At 34.1% G+C, this 18,988-nt stretch overlaps 1 protein-coding gene across 8 annotated transcripts in view; it reads right to left on the bottom strand.

Moving 5' to 3' along the window:
• Positions 1 to 642: 642 nt before the first annotated feature.
• LOC145297666 (uncharacterized) overlaps positions 643 to 18,988 on the bottom strand; it is a 1,332,115-nt gene continuing 1,313,769 nt past the window's right edge. For all 8 annotated transcript variants that reach the window (XM_080143840.1, XM_080143841.1, XM_080143838.1 and 5 more), the window contains 2 exons: positions 15,197 to 15,331; positions 643 to 955 (listed from right to left, as the gene is read on the bottom strand). In XM_080143840.1, coding sequence (XP_079999966.1) covers positions 644 to 955; positions 15,197 to 15,331 — 447 coding nt within the window. In that variant the 3' untranslated portion in view covers position 643. The remainder of the gene's footprint in view (positions 956 to 15,196; positions 15,332 to 18,988) is intronic.

Genomic DNA, 18,988 nt, shown 5'->3' with positions numbered 1-18,988 from the left:
AATACCAATAATCTTTATATATATATATATATATATATATTACAGTAGCAGGCTGTCCAGCATGGGCTTGTCATAAAATACGCTGAAATATATTTTAATTTATGCAGCTTTCATATTTGTAATTATTATAAAGCTGCAATTCTCTATACAATGAAATATCATTGGACCCAATATGTAATCGTAATTTCAAAAGGTTTTTTTGTTTTTAAATATGAATTGGGTGCCATCAGCTAGAATTGAAACCAAAACATATAATTTTCCAGCCTTATTTTTACCATCTGTACTATATCCTTACACATATAAAATCTTAAAAAACAATGTTGTTTAAGGTATAAATGTATATTTGCACATGCGTAGAAAGGCACTTCCACTCGACTTACACCTGCCACTTCCTAATTTTTTTCAATTATAACTACTTAGCAACTATTTTTACCAGCTAAAGACCAAATTGAATTTCTTCCACAGGTCCAAATCCCATATAAATCAAGTTTCAAGTCTGTAGACCAAAAATTGACAGAGGAGTTTGGTAGGGACCGTTCTTCAAACAGACAAGATCACTTTTCCATCTCCATGTTTTCCACATCACTTTAAAGAGAAAAAACAAAAACTTGATATAATTCTAGCAGAGAATTGAAATAAAAACTTACTTTTTATAAGGTTTTGGTTCAATAGGAGGAAACTTACATCCTTTCACCTCCACTTTGAAATCTGCTAAATCTCTGACAGTACACTTAGCATCAGGCAAGTAGCGTTGTAAATATTCGCAATATGTGATGCTATGTGTCTTGGAGAGTTTCCTCACAGAATTCTGATAAACATCATGAAGATGTAAATGCCTCTTCAGATAAGAGTTCATCCATGCCTCTAACATAGGGTACTCCACTGCATTGATTTGGGTGGCATGCATGCGGATACGGCTGTTGATATCGGCTCGGCTTAGTTCCAGAAGACTAGTCTGCAATAAAAAGAAACAATAAAATACATAAAATTGTATGTATTTTTAAAGGTGATTGGTTTCCTCACAGATTTCCTTGTTAGTATTGTGATTTAGCTTGATCTCGTGGCTGTGGTTCACATGTATTTGACAAGACCTGGTTGGAGTCAGTTGAAGCTGACAGTTGGAATACGAACTTATAGTGGTTGCTTGTAAACTCACTAACCAGTTGTTGCTACCCGATACACAGTTCTATGTACCGGAATGAATTGATTCTATAGCTTATATTGTTGTCCACTCGATAGTATAGTATATTTGCATTTTTTTTCCCTGTTGTACAGAAATAATCCATTTTTGCAAAACACTATTATATATGATTTATTTAAAAGAAATTACTCTCTTTCCCATCGTTTAAAAATTCATATCTTTTCCGAATGATATTATTGCACGGTTGACAAACTGAGTTCTAATTCATTTACTACTTTACAGGCCATTGCCTGTAATCATTAGGTATAATTATAAGCATAGAAGATTGTTTTGCTGGTCAAATAGACTAGGGTCAAGTCTATTCTGACAAACTAAGCAATCTTCCGTGTTTACAATTCTATTTAGGAAATTGTTCTCAGAGAGTTATAATTAATAAAATAATCAAGAAAATATAACATTTTAATGAAAGATGTTTTTTATATAAAAAAACGAAAAAATTATTTTGTAAACAAGGAACATTTTCTTATTGTAAAAACGTTTATAAAGCAATATAAAGATATAAAAATGTTTGAAAGGAAATCTCCAAATCATTGATCAATTCATTTATCATATTTCCAAAATACGTAAATTGATCAATTAATTGTAACATAATCGACATGGAACAAAGATATCATATTCCAAAAATCACCTACATTGATCAATTAATTTTTGTTGTTTATTTATCATATTTCAAATATCAGGTACACTGATCAATTGTTACATACTCGACACAAAACAAAGATGTCATATTTCAAAACTCATGTGCAATAATCAATTATATTTTGGTTATTATTTGTCATATTCCAAAAATTATATACATCAATTAATGTTTAATCATATTCCAAAAATCATGTAAATTGATCAATTTAATATTACATAATCAAAGATGTCATACGCCAAAAATTACATTGATCAATATTTTTGTTGATTATTTATCACTAGCAGGACCCGCTAACCAGCGTTACCCGGTGGAAGCTTGCCCCACCTCCCCTTGCAAAAAAGTAAACTGTGGCTGTTGTTGGTGGCCACTGCCATCCCTGAACAATTGTGGCCGTGGCTGAAATTAAATAATCTGGCTCTCATTGGTGATTGTTGCTGGTTTGGGAATATAAAAAAAGCAATTAAAGGAATGCATAAATCAGTATGAATTAATAAAATTACAAAACTGGCCCATTAGAATAATGATGGAAAGTAAAAACAGAACTTTTAGAGGTTAGAGATTATAAACTGTATATAAACTGTTTAGAGTGATCGAAATCAGTGGTCTTTGTTCTTCAAGTCTTCCTCTTCTTCCCAAGCTTTCCACCAATAGTATTAAAATAATTTCCAGTTTTATGCCGTCTTTTTTAAATGTGTAAAACAAAACAATTATGACTTTTTTTCACTTTACTTCTTTGAGTATTGTCATGTTAAGAAGAACGGCATTTGGAATAGACATCCTAAACATACTCATGTAAAGAACGTTTTTTGGAGTAGACAACCCCCTTCTTTTTTGGGTGGGGGTGGGGGGAAAATAATTCCCCCAAATTTAAGCATGATAATCGTTGTCAGTATACCCATTCGCAAATGCTAAAAAAAAAAAATAAATAAATAATAATTGGGGGTGAGGATGGCAATGTTGGTAGGAGAGAAGTAGATTTGTTCATCTCATGTGCCTATAAACCTGGCAGCCAGTGAATTCCAGTGCATAATATAGGTCTTTATATCTCCATAAATACTTGTCTCCACAAAATCTGAATGAAATTTTAGTAATTAGCATAGTTGAAAATCTTTGAAAGTCGTCATTCTAAAGAAAATTGGGGAGGTACCCCTAATATACAAATTTACCCCCTTCCCACAAAAAAGGTTAATGTGTGCACAATCTCGAGAATCAGTGCGAAAAAGAAACTCTTTCAAACATATCTACGTTTAGTTTTTTTTTTTCAAATACAGTTACATTTTTTTAAAATGTACTTTATTTACATATACCTTATTTATTCATACTTTATTTAACCCTGCACAGTCTATTACGATTGTCAACGATTCAAAATAAATGTTTTGACAATATCATCTAATAGATTCATTCACATTTTTGAAACTGTTAAAACTGTAAAAAATATGACATATTCATTGTTTTCTGTCCATATTTCAGTAAATAAAATATTTTAAAAATATCTAAACAGTTTGATAAAAAAATATAACATAATAACAAATAAACATAATTTATAAAGATATGGGATTAAAAAATAAAAAAATCAATTGATAAAAGAAGTTTATGTAATTTTATATATTGAGTAAAAAAATAAACATAAAATACAGTTAACAATAAAAATAGTGTAACAGTTTTAAAATGTGAATATTTAAAATATATTAAAAAACATTAAATTCAAACAACATAATAAGTACAAATCCAGTAGATGTTATTGCCAGTGGCGTAGCTAGACCTTTTGCCGTGCGGGGCGGTAGTAAAATTGCCCCCCCCCTCCGGGCATTTGGGTGCCCGGAAAATGCGTCCATCTTTTGCTAGGTAGGAAAACTGGTCCATTATTATTAAGTTAACATTTATTCTGTATTTGCTTAATTCTCATACCTTGCGAAAATTAGTTCTACGGTATCTAATTTTCCTAAATTCAATTAAATTAAAATTAAAATATGAAAACTGATTTTTAATATTTTTTATTCATTTGAGATTTTATCTGTTTTCCTTTTGTTTTAAGTAGATGGTGGGGGTTGCCCGGGGTGATTTTGTCCAATCCCCCAGCTAGCAATTGTAAAGTTTACAAGGAGTTATAAAAAGTATGCTACAAAAAACAAACGTTTGATACTTTCAAAGTCTTAGCCTCATGAATTGGACAGTAATAAAATTAATGAATTCAAACTTTTGCATCTAATGTTATTTCCTCTTTGATGTCGGTGTATATACACCCAAATATCCAACTTTCTTTTCGCACCTATTCGATAAAAATTTATATGAAAGTTCCCCTTTAAGTATGAAATCTTTCTGAGGTCATTTTGTTTTTTTCGGTGCTTGGCCGAAGCCTGGGCTTGGCCCTATCCTGTTAGGTCAGCCGGTCACTGAGTATATCTCCAGAAATAATTAATGCTTGCATTTTTTAAACTTAGTGATTGAAATGAATTAAAGCAATTTATTCTCAATTAATGGAAATTTTGAAAACTCCAAACTGTTAAACTATTTATCAAGTAATAATTTACAATTGCGTTTGGAGTTTTCAAAATTTCCATTAATTGAGAATAAATTGCTTTAATTCATTTCAAGATCGGTTTTTAATGTAGAGAAAGTTCAACCTAGATTAAAACAAAAAAATTGCCTCAATCTTGAAGGATATATTTATATATATTTGTTTATATATATATGTATATGTATGTATCTACATGTATGTATGTATATATGTATGTATATATTTATATTATATATGTATATATATATATACATATATGTATATATACATGTATTTATATATGTGTATGTGTGTGTATATATGTATATATGCACATATGTATGTATATATGTATATGTATGTATAAATGTATGTATATATGTACATATATAGTTATAAAATAAATACATATTTATTATAATGCTCCCATAATGTTGAGCATAATGAGAGCCGAAAATGGCAAACGGCTGTAAGCGAATATAGCAATGGTCTTGTTTAAAATTAGATCTTGTGTACAATTAGAGCTGAGGTCGGTTTGGCAACGACTGCCGATTGTTCCCATTTACTTGCCTCTCCACGAGGGCAGAGTTAGACACAAGGCCGGTTTTTAATGTGGGGAAAATCCAGCTCCACAAAAAGGGGCACTCTGGATAGGAACAAAAATAAAAATTCTCAGTCATGAACGATTTCCCCATACTGACCGATGACAGAAAAGGAGAAGTGTTATCATTAGAACAGATACTACACTATGATATCAGCCCAAAGGCTGCTAATTGTTGTTAAAATATTTCTCCCTCGCTCTCTCAGATGGTCGGATTTTGTTCCTAGCTGGAAGTAGTTGCTAAAGTCTAGCCGCACCGATGAGCTGTAAACAGCGAAACAGTCCTGTCCTGTGTGTGAATGACTATTATACACACATACATATATATGTAATTTAATTTAATTATGTTTTTACGTGCATAAAATTTATTTTAGTTTATTTTATTTTATGCACGTAAAAAAATAATTAAATTAAATTAAATGCGTCCAAAAAGTTAGGGCAATTCATTCATATAATAATATGAATAATAAAGAGCTTATAGCTAAGGTAGCGAATGTATAAAAATATATAAAAAATGTAAACCAACGCTTATCGCAGAACAAACGCCAATAACAAAAAAATCTTAACCTTATATATTAGTGGATGTATATATATCATGTAATATTAATCGAATATTTATTAAAATGAAAAGTAAGAGAAGTAAATCGAATTAACAATTTCGGGTTTGTTTTATTATACACATAGATTCGAAGAAAAACTGTCAAAAAATAAAAAATGCCGTCAGACTTCGTTTAGAATGTGGCAAGTTCGGGAAATTGACTTAAAACTAAATACATATTGAAAATACTCTTAGAAACCCACCGAATATATGTCACCCTATGTCACGCTAACATATATTGAATGGATTTCATTTGTATTTTTCGCATATACCGATAGACACTATGTTTTTCTAACTGATTACACGTTTTAAGTGAGTAAAAAACACTAAAAACTTGTCGAGATAGGTAGAAGAGTAACTTATCTTGCCTTTGGTAACATTTATTTGTTATATATTTTTAACAGTTTTTTCGAATCTATGTGCATAGTAAAACAACCCCAAAATGTCTATTATAACAATTATATATAAATAAATAATAAATGTAAAAGTTTTAAAAACAAAACTCAAATGTATTATAAACGTAAAATAATTGTGTCCATACTTTTAAAAAAGTCAAATTTATTCAAATGTGCCCTGAATAAAGTTTTATGGTCTTCCTTCTTTTTATTTTCATTCATTCCTTTTTTTTTTAAGTAGAAAATGTTTTCAATCAAATCGGAACCTAGGCTAGGGAATGAGGGTGGAGAGTTGTGTTTCGATTTCGATTCTAGCTCATGGCACCCAAGTCATATATTATTATTGAAAAGAAATTTCAATTATTATTATAATAATATTCAATTATTATTGAAAAGAAATTGTTAAATTAACTGGCTACATATACAATTATGTAGCCAGTTAATTTAATTTAACAATTTCTTTTCATTAATAATAAGTATGTAAACATTAATCTGAAGGGAATTGTGTGAACATTAATCTGAAGAAAATTATATAATTGTTTTGAAAAATCTTTGGTCTTTTTTGACGAGTACTGTAATACGATGAAAATCTAGGACTAATAGCTGCAGTCTAACATTAGTTCCATGAAAATAAATATTTTGAGGGCTTTTGGAATTTTGAAGGTTAACAGCTTATCAAATGCGGAGGGGGGGGGCAAATCTTACGATCGCCGCGGGCTGCAAAGACTGTTGCTGTTTAATTTTTCAACATTTTTCAGAACATGTAAAGCAACTGCTTTCTTTGAAAGGTTACATAGAGAATTTATGCAATTTAAAAAAATTGTTTTACAAATAAAATAAATTTACATCGTATTTTGAGGTTATTCTCATTTTAGTTTTAGTGATAATTTAAAAATAATAAATATTTATAATTAGTACCAATAATGAAAAATTAAATTAAAAATTTAAAAGAATCGGTTTTGGAATCGTAAAATAGGGACACATTTTTCCGATTCCGATACCTCCAATACTTCAGATTTTTACAAACTTTCAGTATAAAATTTCAGATTTTTTGTTAGCTTTTATATATTTTTTTCTATTTTCTATTTTTATCCTCTCAAAATGCCGCCCCTGACATGTGCTGACTGCTGCTCGTAAATAAGAGACACATTTTTCTGATTCTGATACCCCCCAAAATTCCGATTTTTTACAACCTTTTTGGTATAAAATTTCATATTTTTTGTTAGCTTTTGTTTATTTTTATTTATTTTTTCTACTTTCTATTTTTACCCTCTCAAAATGCCGCTCCCTCAGGTGTGCCGCCCGGGGCGCCCCCTTCCCTAGCTACGCCAGTGGATATTGCCGAAACATTTATTTTTAAATCAGCGATGATCCTAATAGATAGTGCAGGTTTAAATAAAGTATATTTAAAGAAAGTACATTAAAGACATAACTATGTTTGAAAAAATATAATTAATTACTGGAATGAATGTACAAAGCAGATGAGCGAGAAAGAAGAAATAAATGTTTGTTGTTTTTTCTTTGGCATTGCTGTGAATTTTTTTCTTTTCCTTCAACATAAAAAGAAATGTAAAAAGCGAGTGAGAGAGAGAGAGAGCAGACAGGAGAGAGAGACAGAGAGTTGGGAAGAATATATACAGAGAGAGATAGGGAGGGAGAGATACAGAGAGGAAATACAAACTTACACTGTAAAATGTAAGAAAATGAACGCAGCAATTAACTCAGAGGGCAAAGGTATCATTGTGATGCCATGTTTGAATGGTACATTAGCGTTCGCTTAGCATCCGAATACCGTTAATCCAGAGTATAGGAATGGTCAAAGGTCACTCAATCAGTGAGAGTGGAATTAATCTGGGGAGACTTATTATTTTTGAATCGAAAAAGGAAAAGATTATGTTATGTCTACAAGTTTATGATCCAGTTATGAAGGTTGAACCCCATATCTACCAAAAGTGCAGAATTCCTCCCGGTGATGACTGGGGGTGGTAGTAGGACGTTATTTAGAGGAAAAAATAGGAACAACTTCCTCTAAAGATGGTTGCGATTGTGATGATGTTCCTCCTAGGATGAAATATAGGATTTTATTATAATGACTAAATGTGTCTAAAGTTATAAAGTTATATAAGATAGTGACTAATAATCTAGACATAATAAATTTGTAGGTGGCATCTGTTGTTGCAAACCTACAGAACCAGAAGGGAATTTCTGCAATCAAAATATTATATGGAAATATTCCAAACATCATATAGACTGATTAATTATTTATTTTATTTTTTTTTTACAAAGGAGTCACCGCTTATCAAGGCACAGAGACCACTCAAGGATAAGAGTTAATGAGTGTACAGTGGTTAAGGGGAACATGTAGTAATCGTTAGTAGTGGAAATTGGATAAATTGGATTGCATTAGGGAACGGATCATCAAGAATTTGTTCACATTGGACTTTAAAACGACCATATTATAGTCAGTTGGAAAGCAGGAAAATGGAACAGAATTCCACAGTTGTGTAGTTCTAAGAAAGAAGCTTTGATTATGGAATCAAAGAGAGTGGGGAATTTATTGATAGTGATTTCAGCTAGATGAGTGTTTTTTGTGAAAGTCATGCTGGGGGGGGGGATCATAGATTGGAGCTCAAACAAGCACTTGCCATGAAAATAACGATAAAGCAAAGGCAAGCTCGCAACGTCTCTTCTGAGGTAAAGAGGTTGGAGGGAAGAGAAAAGAACATCCCCCACTAAGCTACAAAGTCTATTTTGAACTCTGTCAAGGTAGGAAAAGCTAGTAATTGTCTGTATTTTTGAGATGAGTTGTTTTCATTGATTGAGATTGTCGGACTGACTTCCTCATCTTGGTTGTTATTGTCACAACGTTTCGGCCGTTTTGCCCTCCGGCCTTCGTCAGGTGAACGGTTTGTTAGGAGTCTCGAACCCAACCCTTTATTATTATTACGGGGGTACCGTGTTCGGACTCCAGCTAGGCTTTGGGACATAGTTGCTGATACTCTGTTTTAGGAAAAGCTACTTCTAGCAGCTCCTGCCCAAATGTGGAAACAGTACTCCATCCTTAGACACACTTGGCTCTTATACAGGTATAGAGAATTGCATCACCAGTGAAATATCTAATGGATTGATAGAATGATCCCACCATTTTACCAATGGCTTTGGCAATGGATTTGATGTACATGCTCCATTTCAGATCAGGAGCAAAGGTCAGAACCAGAAGCTTGTCAAAAAATGAAGCCATTCATTTTGATTGATGCCAGATGGAGATCAGAGTGTTGATGATGGAAAGATAGAAGCTTGGTTTTAGATGCATTAAAATTAACCAGCCACCTCTTTCCCCATTGCACCATGTGATTGAGATCAGAGGAGAGAGAATCAAAAAGAACTTGGTTGTTTACGGCTGTTGAAGTGTTGCCATAGATGGTAGTGCCGTCAGCATAAATGTCTACAAATGATCTTAGGGTGTGATTTGGGAGATCGTTTACGTAGATCAGGAATAGAGTTGGGCCCAGGATGGACCCCTGAGAGACTCCAGCATTTATACAGTGAGCTTCTGATTTCTGCCCATCAATCACTCATCTTATGAATCTATCAGAGAGAAATGATTTAATAATTGAAAAGACATTTCAAACTTTACCATAGCTGGAGATTTTGTGGAGTAGACCTTTATGCCATACCCTATCAAAGGTCTTTGATATGTCAAAAGCAATTGCCCTAGAAAGGAAGCCTCTGTCAAGAGATTCACTAATCCTATGAGATATAACTGTTAACACACTGTTGTAGCAGAATGGAAATGTTAAGCACTTGACACAGAACTTAAATGTCATATTCCGAAAAATATGTAAATTGCCAGAACTCTTTTTTTTAGGTGGGAGATGAGGTTGCTGGCATTCAGATACTACACTGTGATCTTAGCCATTTTATCATATTCCTAAAATCATGTAAATTTATCAAATAATTGTTGATACTTATTCATCATATTCCAAAAAATGACATAAATTGATCAATTCATTTTTTTAATTTATGTATAAATTTGGAAAAAACTGCAAAGTCATCGTCTGGAAGTGACATCATTTCTTCTTCGGTAATGGTGGGGGAAGTGAAATAACCATTATTATGTTGCTATTAAAAGTACTCTGGATGCCTCCAGGGATTACCAAATCTTTTTTCAGGTGGGGGTCGGGGAGAAGATTAGTATCCGTTTGGTTGTTACAAGGCAATTCTTCTAAGTATTACTCTCACTTTTTTGTTTAGTATTAGTTAAAATGTGATATCCGTCCATACTCTGTTCATGACAGTGATTGCCAAAACTCTTTTTTTAGAGTGGTGGAAATGAAGTTGCTGGAATGCTGAGAACAGATACTACACTGTGATCTTAACCATTTTATCATATTCTAAAAATCGCGTAAATTGATCAAATAATTGTTAGTACTTATTTATCATCTTCCAAAAATCATGTAAATTAATCAATTAATTGTTACAAACTGGACACGGAACAAAGATATCATATTCCGAAAATTACATACAATGATCAATTAAAAATCACGTAAATTGACTAATTTGTTATATTCTCAATATGGAACAAAGATGTCATATTCCAAAAATCACATACATTGATCAAATAATTTTTATGTTTATCTATCATATTCCAAAAATCACATAAATTGATCAATTGACTGTTAAGAACTTGTCATATTCTGGAAATCTCGTACATTAGTTAATTGTATTTTGGTGCGTATTTCATATATTCCAGAAATCACATAAATTGATCAAATAATTTTGGATGCCTGTAGATCATATTCTAATAATCACATAAATTGATCAATTAATTGTTATGAACTGGACACAGAACAAAGATGTCATATTCCAAGAATCACAAACATTGATCAAATGAGTTTTTATGCTTATTCATCATATTCCAAAAATCACAAATTGATCAATTAATTGCTACGAATCAATTGTTGGTGCTTATTTGTCATATTCCGAAAATTACGTACATTGATCAAATAAGATTTCATGCTTATTTATCATATTTCAAATATCACGTAAATTGATCAATTAATTGTCACATACTCGACACAAAACAAACATGAACAAAAAAAAATTGAACAAAGAAAAATTGTTTGTGTGCTGTGAGGGTCAACTGGGTCAGTTTCTTTTGAAGGTGTACATTTTTCCTGGATTTTCAATGTTATCATCCGGAAATGATGTGGTGGTGGTAGTGATGGGTAGAAAAAAGCATGATTATTTTGCTTTTAAAAATACTCTGGAGGTTTCCAGGGATTACCAAACATTCTTTTTTTGGGTAAAGGTGAAGGGAGTAGGGTCTGTTTTGTTGTTATAACAAATGAGACAATGGGGTCAGTGTTTAGGTACGGGTGAACAGTAGATACTGAGAATGTGGGATCAGTGTTAAGGAACAGACGGTAGACACAGAGTATGTGGAGTCAATGTTTAGGAATGGACGAAAGATTGACACTGAGAACGTGGAGTCAGTGTTAAGGAATGGACGGTAGACACTGAGAACGTGGGTTCAGTGTTTAGGAATGGACGAGAGATAGACACTGAGAACATAGGGTCAGTGTTATAGAATGGACGAACGGTCGACACTGAGAATGTAGGGTCAGTGCTAAGGAACAGATGGTCGGTAGGGAGCCAGGTTCAGGCAAGGTTGCAGGCTGGAGGAGCAAGGTGCAAGTGAGGTTGAAGGCCGGAGGAGCAATGTGCAGGCGAGGTTGCTGGAAAGCTGCAGAAGGCACTGGAAACCGCTGGAGACTGGAAGTCGCAGGAGTGAGCAGGAGCCGCTGGAGTGAAGTTCATTGCTGGTGGTCTCAGGAGGCAAGCATTAGTGGTAGAAAAACTTATTAGCCCTGATAAGGGCTGGGTGGTTAGTCCTGAGAAGGGCTGTTTAAACTGCTGCTGAGATGGCTGCTGCTGGAAATCCCTCGACTGGTGGATTCGGTCGACATGACTGGTAGTGTCAGTCGCATTTTGGGAGCCTCCTCCTGCTCCCGAGCTGATTTGATGTGACTTGGCTGAGGTGAGCTGTATTCTTTTAGGCAGAGTGATGTTAGAGGTATCGCTCCCAGAGGGCAAACAAACAACTCTAATTAATTCCAGAACGAAATTTTTGCAATCAAAGTAGCTTGGGAGTTTGTTGATTCTATTTGAATTAATTTCGTCTAAAAGTAAAAAGTCAATTGTTTGAATTATTGATGTTAAGCTTAATACATTTGAATTCCAATTGGGTGCATTAACTTTTTGCATCCTTTGTTTAAGGAAATGGAACGCAAAGAATAAAAAAGCGGGGGTGAAGAAAGAAAAACAACAAAAAATGGAGACTGAGTTTGAAACCACGACAATATATATATATAAATATATATATATAAAATAAATCTACTGTTTCCTTTTCAGATTAAATATGTTTTTAACTCATTTCAAAGTGTTTTTTAACATGTTTTATTAACTGTTTGCTCGTATATATATAATTATTATTATTATTTTTTTATTTATATATATTATCGTAAGTTCCTCTGAGGAAGAACTTACTGTTTTTCCCTTTATATAGTTTCTACTTCCACTGCCACCAGTTGACACTGGGTACATTACACCATTTCCTTACTGTAATTTTGTTTGACCGCTATTAACTGTTTATTATACTGTTATAAGAAAAGACTATACACCCCTCCCCTTCTCTTTATGTCATAATAAATGTATGTATTAGTCAAGCAGACACCCCATTCCCCAACCCACACCCGTCAAGCAGCGATGATTGAAAACCAAGTCGAATAGACAACAGACAACCCACCCATCCCATCGCTTTGCGACAAGATGGCAAATATGAACCGATGTAAGCCAGACGGAACCCCCAACCCACACCCATATCAGAAGGAAACACGTGGAGAGAAAACTTGAGCGGGAAATTCAGTTGGGCTGTAGATAGCTTGGTAAAATCATCACCCCTGAGAAAATGGGGTTGAACACCAGCGTAGAAAGTCATAGAAGTGACTGAAATACAGCCCATTCAACCTGGATTGGCAGATCGCCATCGGATCGAAAAGGGAAATCAACCCAAAGCTTGGATCTACTTTGGCCGAATGTTATTTTTGGAGATGAATATCCCTCCAATGGAAAACTATATACTGAAAATCACGTGCCAGGAATAATGTTGAAAAAAAAAAAAAACGTTGACGTAGGAAAGAAAGGACATTTATGTTAATGACGCACGCTCGTCAGGAATGGATAATCACTAAGAGAGCTAAGTATCCTCCAATTTTCATTCTCCCCAATCCACTCAACCCGCTCCCATGTCCTTATGCTCAAATGTTATTCTTGTTATATATAAATTGACTTTTTGCCATGTGTAAAGAAAGAAGGAACATATTACTGTCTGATTCCGAACAATAACTGTGACTCAATTTTTTTTGCTAAAAAATAAAGAGGGGAAAGAGACAATATGTCTCCATGAATAAACTTTATTATCGCCCCTCCCCCCATCTCGACCCGTAATGTTGTCTGCATCCCCGTTTGCATTATTGTTGTTTTATCTTTTTTTTTTGCATTCACCTGTATTACACGCATGTAAATAAATTAATGTATTTTTAGTATGTTCATACCCGATTATGTCATCGTCATTCTTATTGCCTTATTCTAATTATTAACCGTGAATGTCATTAAGGTGTTTCATGACGATAATGCTAGTTCGAACCTTGGCAAGTGCCATTTGGTTGTGATATCATTACAACCGGCATGCTGTATATCTTCTTTTATCTTACAACGTGCATTTGGGAGGAGAATTTCCCCTTGAAATTCCTAACCCCGGGCTACCGACACACAGGATTTCCATCCTGGATCCCAATATACGTCAAACCCCTGGGCTAGACCCAAAACCATTACAATATGCCTACACTGTGCATACTCTATACATTCTATATTACACAAATAATAATGTCTCCCTAATCTTAATCCAGCTTATAGATTGGTTGAACTCTCACCACTCTTGCATTCCAGAATAGGAGGTTATCATATTAAACAAACACGCAAATACTTTACAGATTGAAATCACACCATTTGTGTCACTACCGAAATATTTTTTATCTCGCTTTAAAACACTTCCAATGTCAGTTTGCTATTGCAGCAAAAGAACAGGCTTTCCCGTGCCGAAAAAGGTACTTTACTTTCTTAAATTATATACTTCACCCTCTTACATATTGCCATTCTTTTTTTTTACTTTAAACTAAACGAACATTATTTATTTTCCTTATTTTGGTAAGAAGAGGCAGGGTACTTCTTACAAAAGCAGACATTTGCAGACATTATATAACTTACACTAGAAAACATTAAAAAATAATTAGCAACCCATACAATATACTCCATGGTTTCCTTAAATACTTTTTATTACATCTGGGAGGGAGGAGGAAGGTGGGGTTCATTATTTATAAATGTTCGCTCACATGTTTTTTTTTTTATATGAGGAAAGTATAATGCCTGCACAGAACTATAGAATAGAATGAAAATATTATTTAATCATTTTCCAGTTATCAGTAGATATGACTGACAAAACATTATTTTCTGTGGTGTTGAACAATCTAATCTCCAAAATTAATTTTTAATAACAAATAAACTACAGAAAACAAAAATATTGCCTTGTTATGCAGATACAACTATATTTTTTAAAGAAAACATTTTTAAGATTATGAATTAACCATCAGTTAATTAGAAATATTTTTTTTTAGAAATTTTTTTTTTTTTTTAAGAAATTACTGATTTTGTTAAAATTCACAACTACACATTTTGAAATATTACACTATGTTGCCTCTTATTAGAGATAAAACTATGCAGCAGATAACAAAAGCTATGGAAAATCATCGCTTATGTTATTCATTATTGCCATTTAATTATTTGTACATAGGTGTTCAAAAGAAATTACTTTTTTCATTCTTACTGGTGATTTTTTTTTTCAAAATCAACACTGAAATTAAACCAAACAATAAGTTAATTCTCTTTTTCAGTTTCTATTATATTAAATCAATTGCCAGAGAGAAAGAGAGAGTGTGGAGGAGGGGGAAGTGGACTGTTGGAGGAAAAGATAAAAATGCATTTTAAGTTTTAAAAGAGATGTTACACACATTTTATAACCTCTTTCATTTTGTTATCCATGCCCCCGAGTAATGCTGGGTAATCTTGATAACATCAAATGAATAAAAAATATATATATATATATATATATATTAGAGAGAGAGAGAGAGTAGAAAAAACACTTACGATATCTGTGTAATAGCCAAGGGTTTGGAAGGATTCTCTTCGAAAAAGTTTCTCACTAAATGCTGATGTCAGGTAGATAAACAGCAACATTAAAAGACTAATTATCATTTTTGGAACAAACATTGTTTTAAGGATCTGAAAAGAAGAAAAAAGTATACAAGTTGAGAAAGCATATGTAAAAAAACACACACATATGTGTGTGTGTCATTTGTACGAGATAAATCTGCTCCATTATCTAAAAGTTAATGAGTAAAAAATATGCCTTTTTCTAGCCCCAAAAGAAACCATGTCAAGTGGTGAAAGAGAATGAGAAAGCAAATAGCCAATTAAACCAGGGTTCCATCCTGAGCCCAACTTTGATCTTCATCAATGATCTCCCAAATGTCATTCTTAGATTATTCGTAGGTGACACCACAATCTATGGTAACACTTCAAAAGCCGACAATGACAAAGATTTTTCTGATTCTCTCTCTTCTGTACTTGAGCACGTGGTGCAATAAGGTAAAAGGTGGCTGATTAATTTTCATGCATCTAAAACCAAACTTCTCTCTTTTCATCCAAATCGCTCTGACCCCAATTGAAATGAATTGCTCTTATCTTGGGGAAGCACTATGTCTTGCAAAGCTTCTGAGACTTCACTCCTGATCTGAAATAGAATATATACATCAAATATGTTGCCAATATTGCTGGGAAAATGGTTGGATCATTGTTCTGCGTGAGTAGCTATCTTACTACCATTTCAATTCCCTATCTGTATAAGAGCCTGTCCTAAAATGAAATACTGTTTCCACATCTAGGCAGAAGCTGCTTGGTGCACCTTATCTTGCTTTAGTAGAGTTCAAAACAGATTTCAAAACATTGTAAATCATTACAATGTTTTGAAACCTGTTTTGTAATCTCTTTTCTACAGAAGAGACGTTGTGAGACTGTCTCTGCTCTGTTGTTATTTTCATGGCAAGTGCTCGTCTGAGCTTTATCTATGGTCTCCCCTTGCCAAACTTTCACAAAAACCACTCAACTAGTTACAACCACTATCAACAATTTTCCCCAATCTGTACCTAATTCTAAACAGATTCCATGAACAAAACTTCTTTCCTAGAACTGCTCACATGTTTCATTGGCCTTCTTCCTGGCCAATTACAATATGGTAGCTTTCAAGTCTAATGTAAATAAGTTCTTGTTGAATTGTCTCCTTAAATAATCAAATTCTACCCAATCTATACCATTAACGATTACTACACTATCACCTTACATTCATTAACCTTTAAACTCCAGTGGCCTTCGAGTGACCCCCTTGTAAAAAAAAAAAAATTCTTTGGATTGTTAAATTTCAATAAATCCAATTAGATTTAAAAAATATCAATGCACAAATCAATTTCAAATGTAACAATCACAGAGAAAACCATGTACAACTCAAACCTGACTAGTAGCTTTGGGTTTTCTTAAAATAAAAAAACATGATTTTATTGTAATAGAAGAAACTGCCTGTAGAAGGGACAGTTATACTCCTTGAACTAACAGGAAGCACAGGAGTTATCTCCCTCTAGATCTATAAAATACAAGCACAGATACAGGTGACACTCCTCTAACTCTAAATAGCACTATAAACAGAATACACTGAAAACCGTTAAAATTTAGCAACAAAAGCAGAAAGGAAAATTTAACTTTGAATGCTGAATTAGATGGGATCATGGCATGGAACAGAAATACCTTAAACGTATGAAAAAGTTGGTAGAACTCCAACAAGAAAATATCGAACTTAGAAAGAAATGTTTTGAGGCCACCCTAACTTGCCACAAGTTAAAAAAAACAAAAAACGGAGCAATCTTCAGAAGGGTTAGACGTCACTGAAAGAGGATGGACACTTTTGCTGGATTCATGGGCCTGTTATAAAGATGCATCCAACTGGACGACCCAATTACTATAGGGGATGAGTTAAGAGCGACACTCACACCTGAGGCAAACAGGTTAATGTTTGCCTTGATGGAGGAGTGTCTTGTGCAACAAATATGACTGCTAACAGTGAAAGAGTTACATAAGAGAGTACACAAGAACAAATTCCACTTGATGATACAAGAAATTGGTGAGTCATTAACACACTTTCTGTCTCGTTTATATAGTCAAGCTAGATTTTATGCATTTAAAGTTAAATGTAATAATGAAGCATGTGGACAAGAAGTAAAGTGTTTCTAGTTTAGTACAGCAAAATACAAAAAAAAAATTCGTCTTTTCAATCCAAACAACCGCCGAGTTTGATATCACTACTGGCACCAGACTTTGTCTCTCTCTCTCTCCCTGTCAACTCCATTTATACATTCTTTCCCACATGATTTTCCCTGACTTTCGCCAGCGCAGACCTTTTAAACCTATGGGCGCCATCTTGATTTCTCTCTCTTTCACCCAACCTTTGCCCGACACACACGCGGTAAGACTTCTGTTCATTTGATCTGGGTTTTCTCCCCCTTTCCTTTTGCTAACTTTAAACAACATGCCTCCCTGATCTCTGGATCACATTTCATAATCCCTCATCCACTGTGGCGGTCGTCTTTCCCTACTGTATCTCTGAAGTGTCTCGCCATTCTCCTGCTGCACATCGCTTTCCACCGTTTCATTTTAAAGAAATGACACTGATGTATAAATTCAAGATAAAACACTGTCCTGGAAAATGAAATTTAGTACCACACTGTGCATCCCGATATCCTGCAGGATTCTACTCAGACCATCGACACCATAGTGAAGCCACGTTCTCATTGACATATGGAAGCGACTCCAAGCTGAAAGCTATCACATGGGAGAGGATTGTCACTGCCGCAGCCACTCATGAAGAAAGCTAGATTTTAGCAGGCATAATCTGAAACAGCTTCCCAAATCAAGGAACAACCTCCCGCCCATAGCTCATGTGTTCTGGCCAATACATGAAAAATTGCACTGCTTAGCAGAGATAACAATCAAGGCAAATACAATTTTAATAGCTCAAAAACTTCAGGCAGAGGTGTTGGAATCACTCCATGTCACACATCAGAGAGTAAACAGCATGCTGGCAAATGCAAGGCAGCAATTGTTCTGGCCAGGTCTGGACGCTAGCTAGGTCTCAATTGTGTATTCGCAACACAATAACATTCTCCCAGCAAAGAGAACCCTTAATATTACCGACAAAACCGGAATTTCCATTCCAACAAGTAGCAGTTGACTTCGTGCACATGCAGGGCAAAAGCTACTTAGTATACGTCGACCAGTATATGGGATCGGTAGAAATGGCCTTGATGTCATCAGAAAAAGCTAGTAGTGTTTGTGACACATTAAAAACCTAGTTTTGCACATACAGCACACTCAATGAAGTATCCTCAGATGGAAGATCCTCATTAGAATCACAAAAATACAACTCCTTTTTGAGAGACTGGGGTATACAAAAACAAACATGGTCATCCTACTACCCACAAAGTAATGAGTGTGCAGAGTTAGCTGTGAAGACAGTAAGACGGATACTTCTTGAGAACACAGTCAACAGCGGACACTTATGCTATAATAGGGCTGCTAGAGCATTACTGCCCCATCATAACATGTTTTTCGAGGACCTTAACATGTCCCCGGCCATAATGCTCTATTGTTCAGTCATTAAGGATCACCTTCCTCTCCTAAAGGAAAAGTACTGAACATGGATGTAATGAAAGAAGATGAACTAAGAGAGTTGGTGATGGCTAAAAGGTACATGCAGATTGAACAGTTCTATAATCATCACTCCCATCCACTCAGCAGACTTCAGGTCGGAGACTCGGTCCAGGAGGATAAACA

This window comes from Euprymna scolopes, chromosome 18 (genome assembly GCF_053919585.1).
Source record: "Euprymna scolopes isolate OS-2025 chromosome 18, ASM5391958v1, whole genome shotgun sequence".
In the NCBI taxonomy this organism is placed as follows: Eukaryota; Metazoa; Mollusca; class Cephalopoda; order Sepiida; family Sepiolidae; genus Euprymna; species Euprymna scolopes.
Note: the sequence above shows the minus strand (reverse complement) of the source record. Positions and strands in the feature narration are given on the sequence as shown.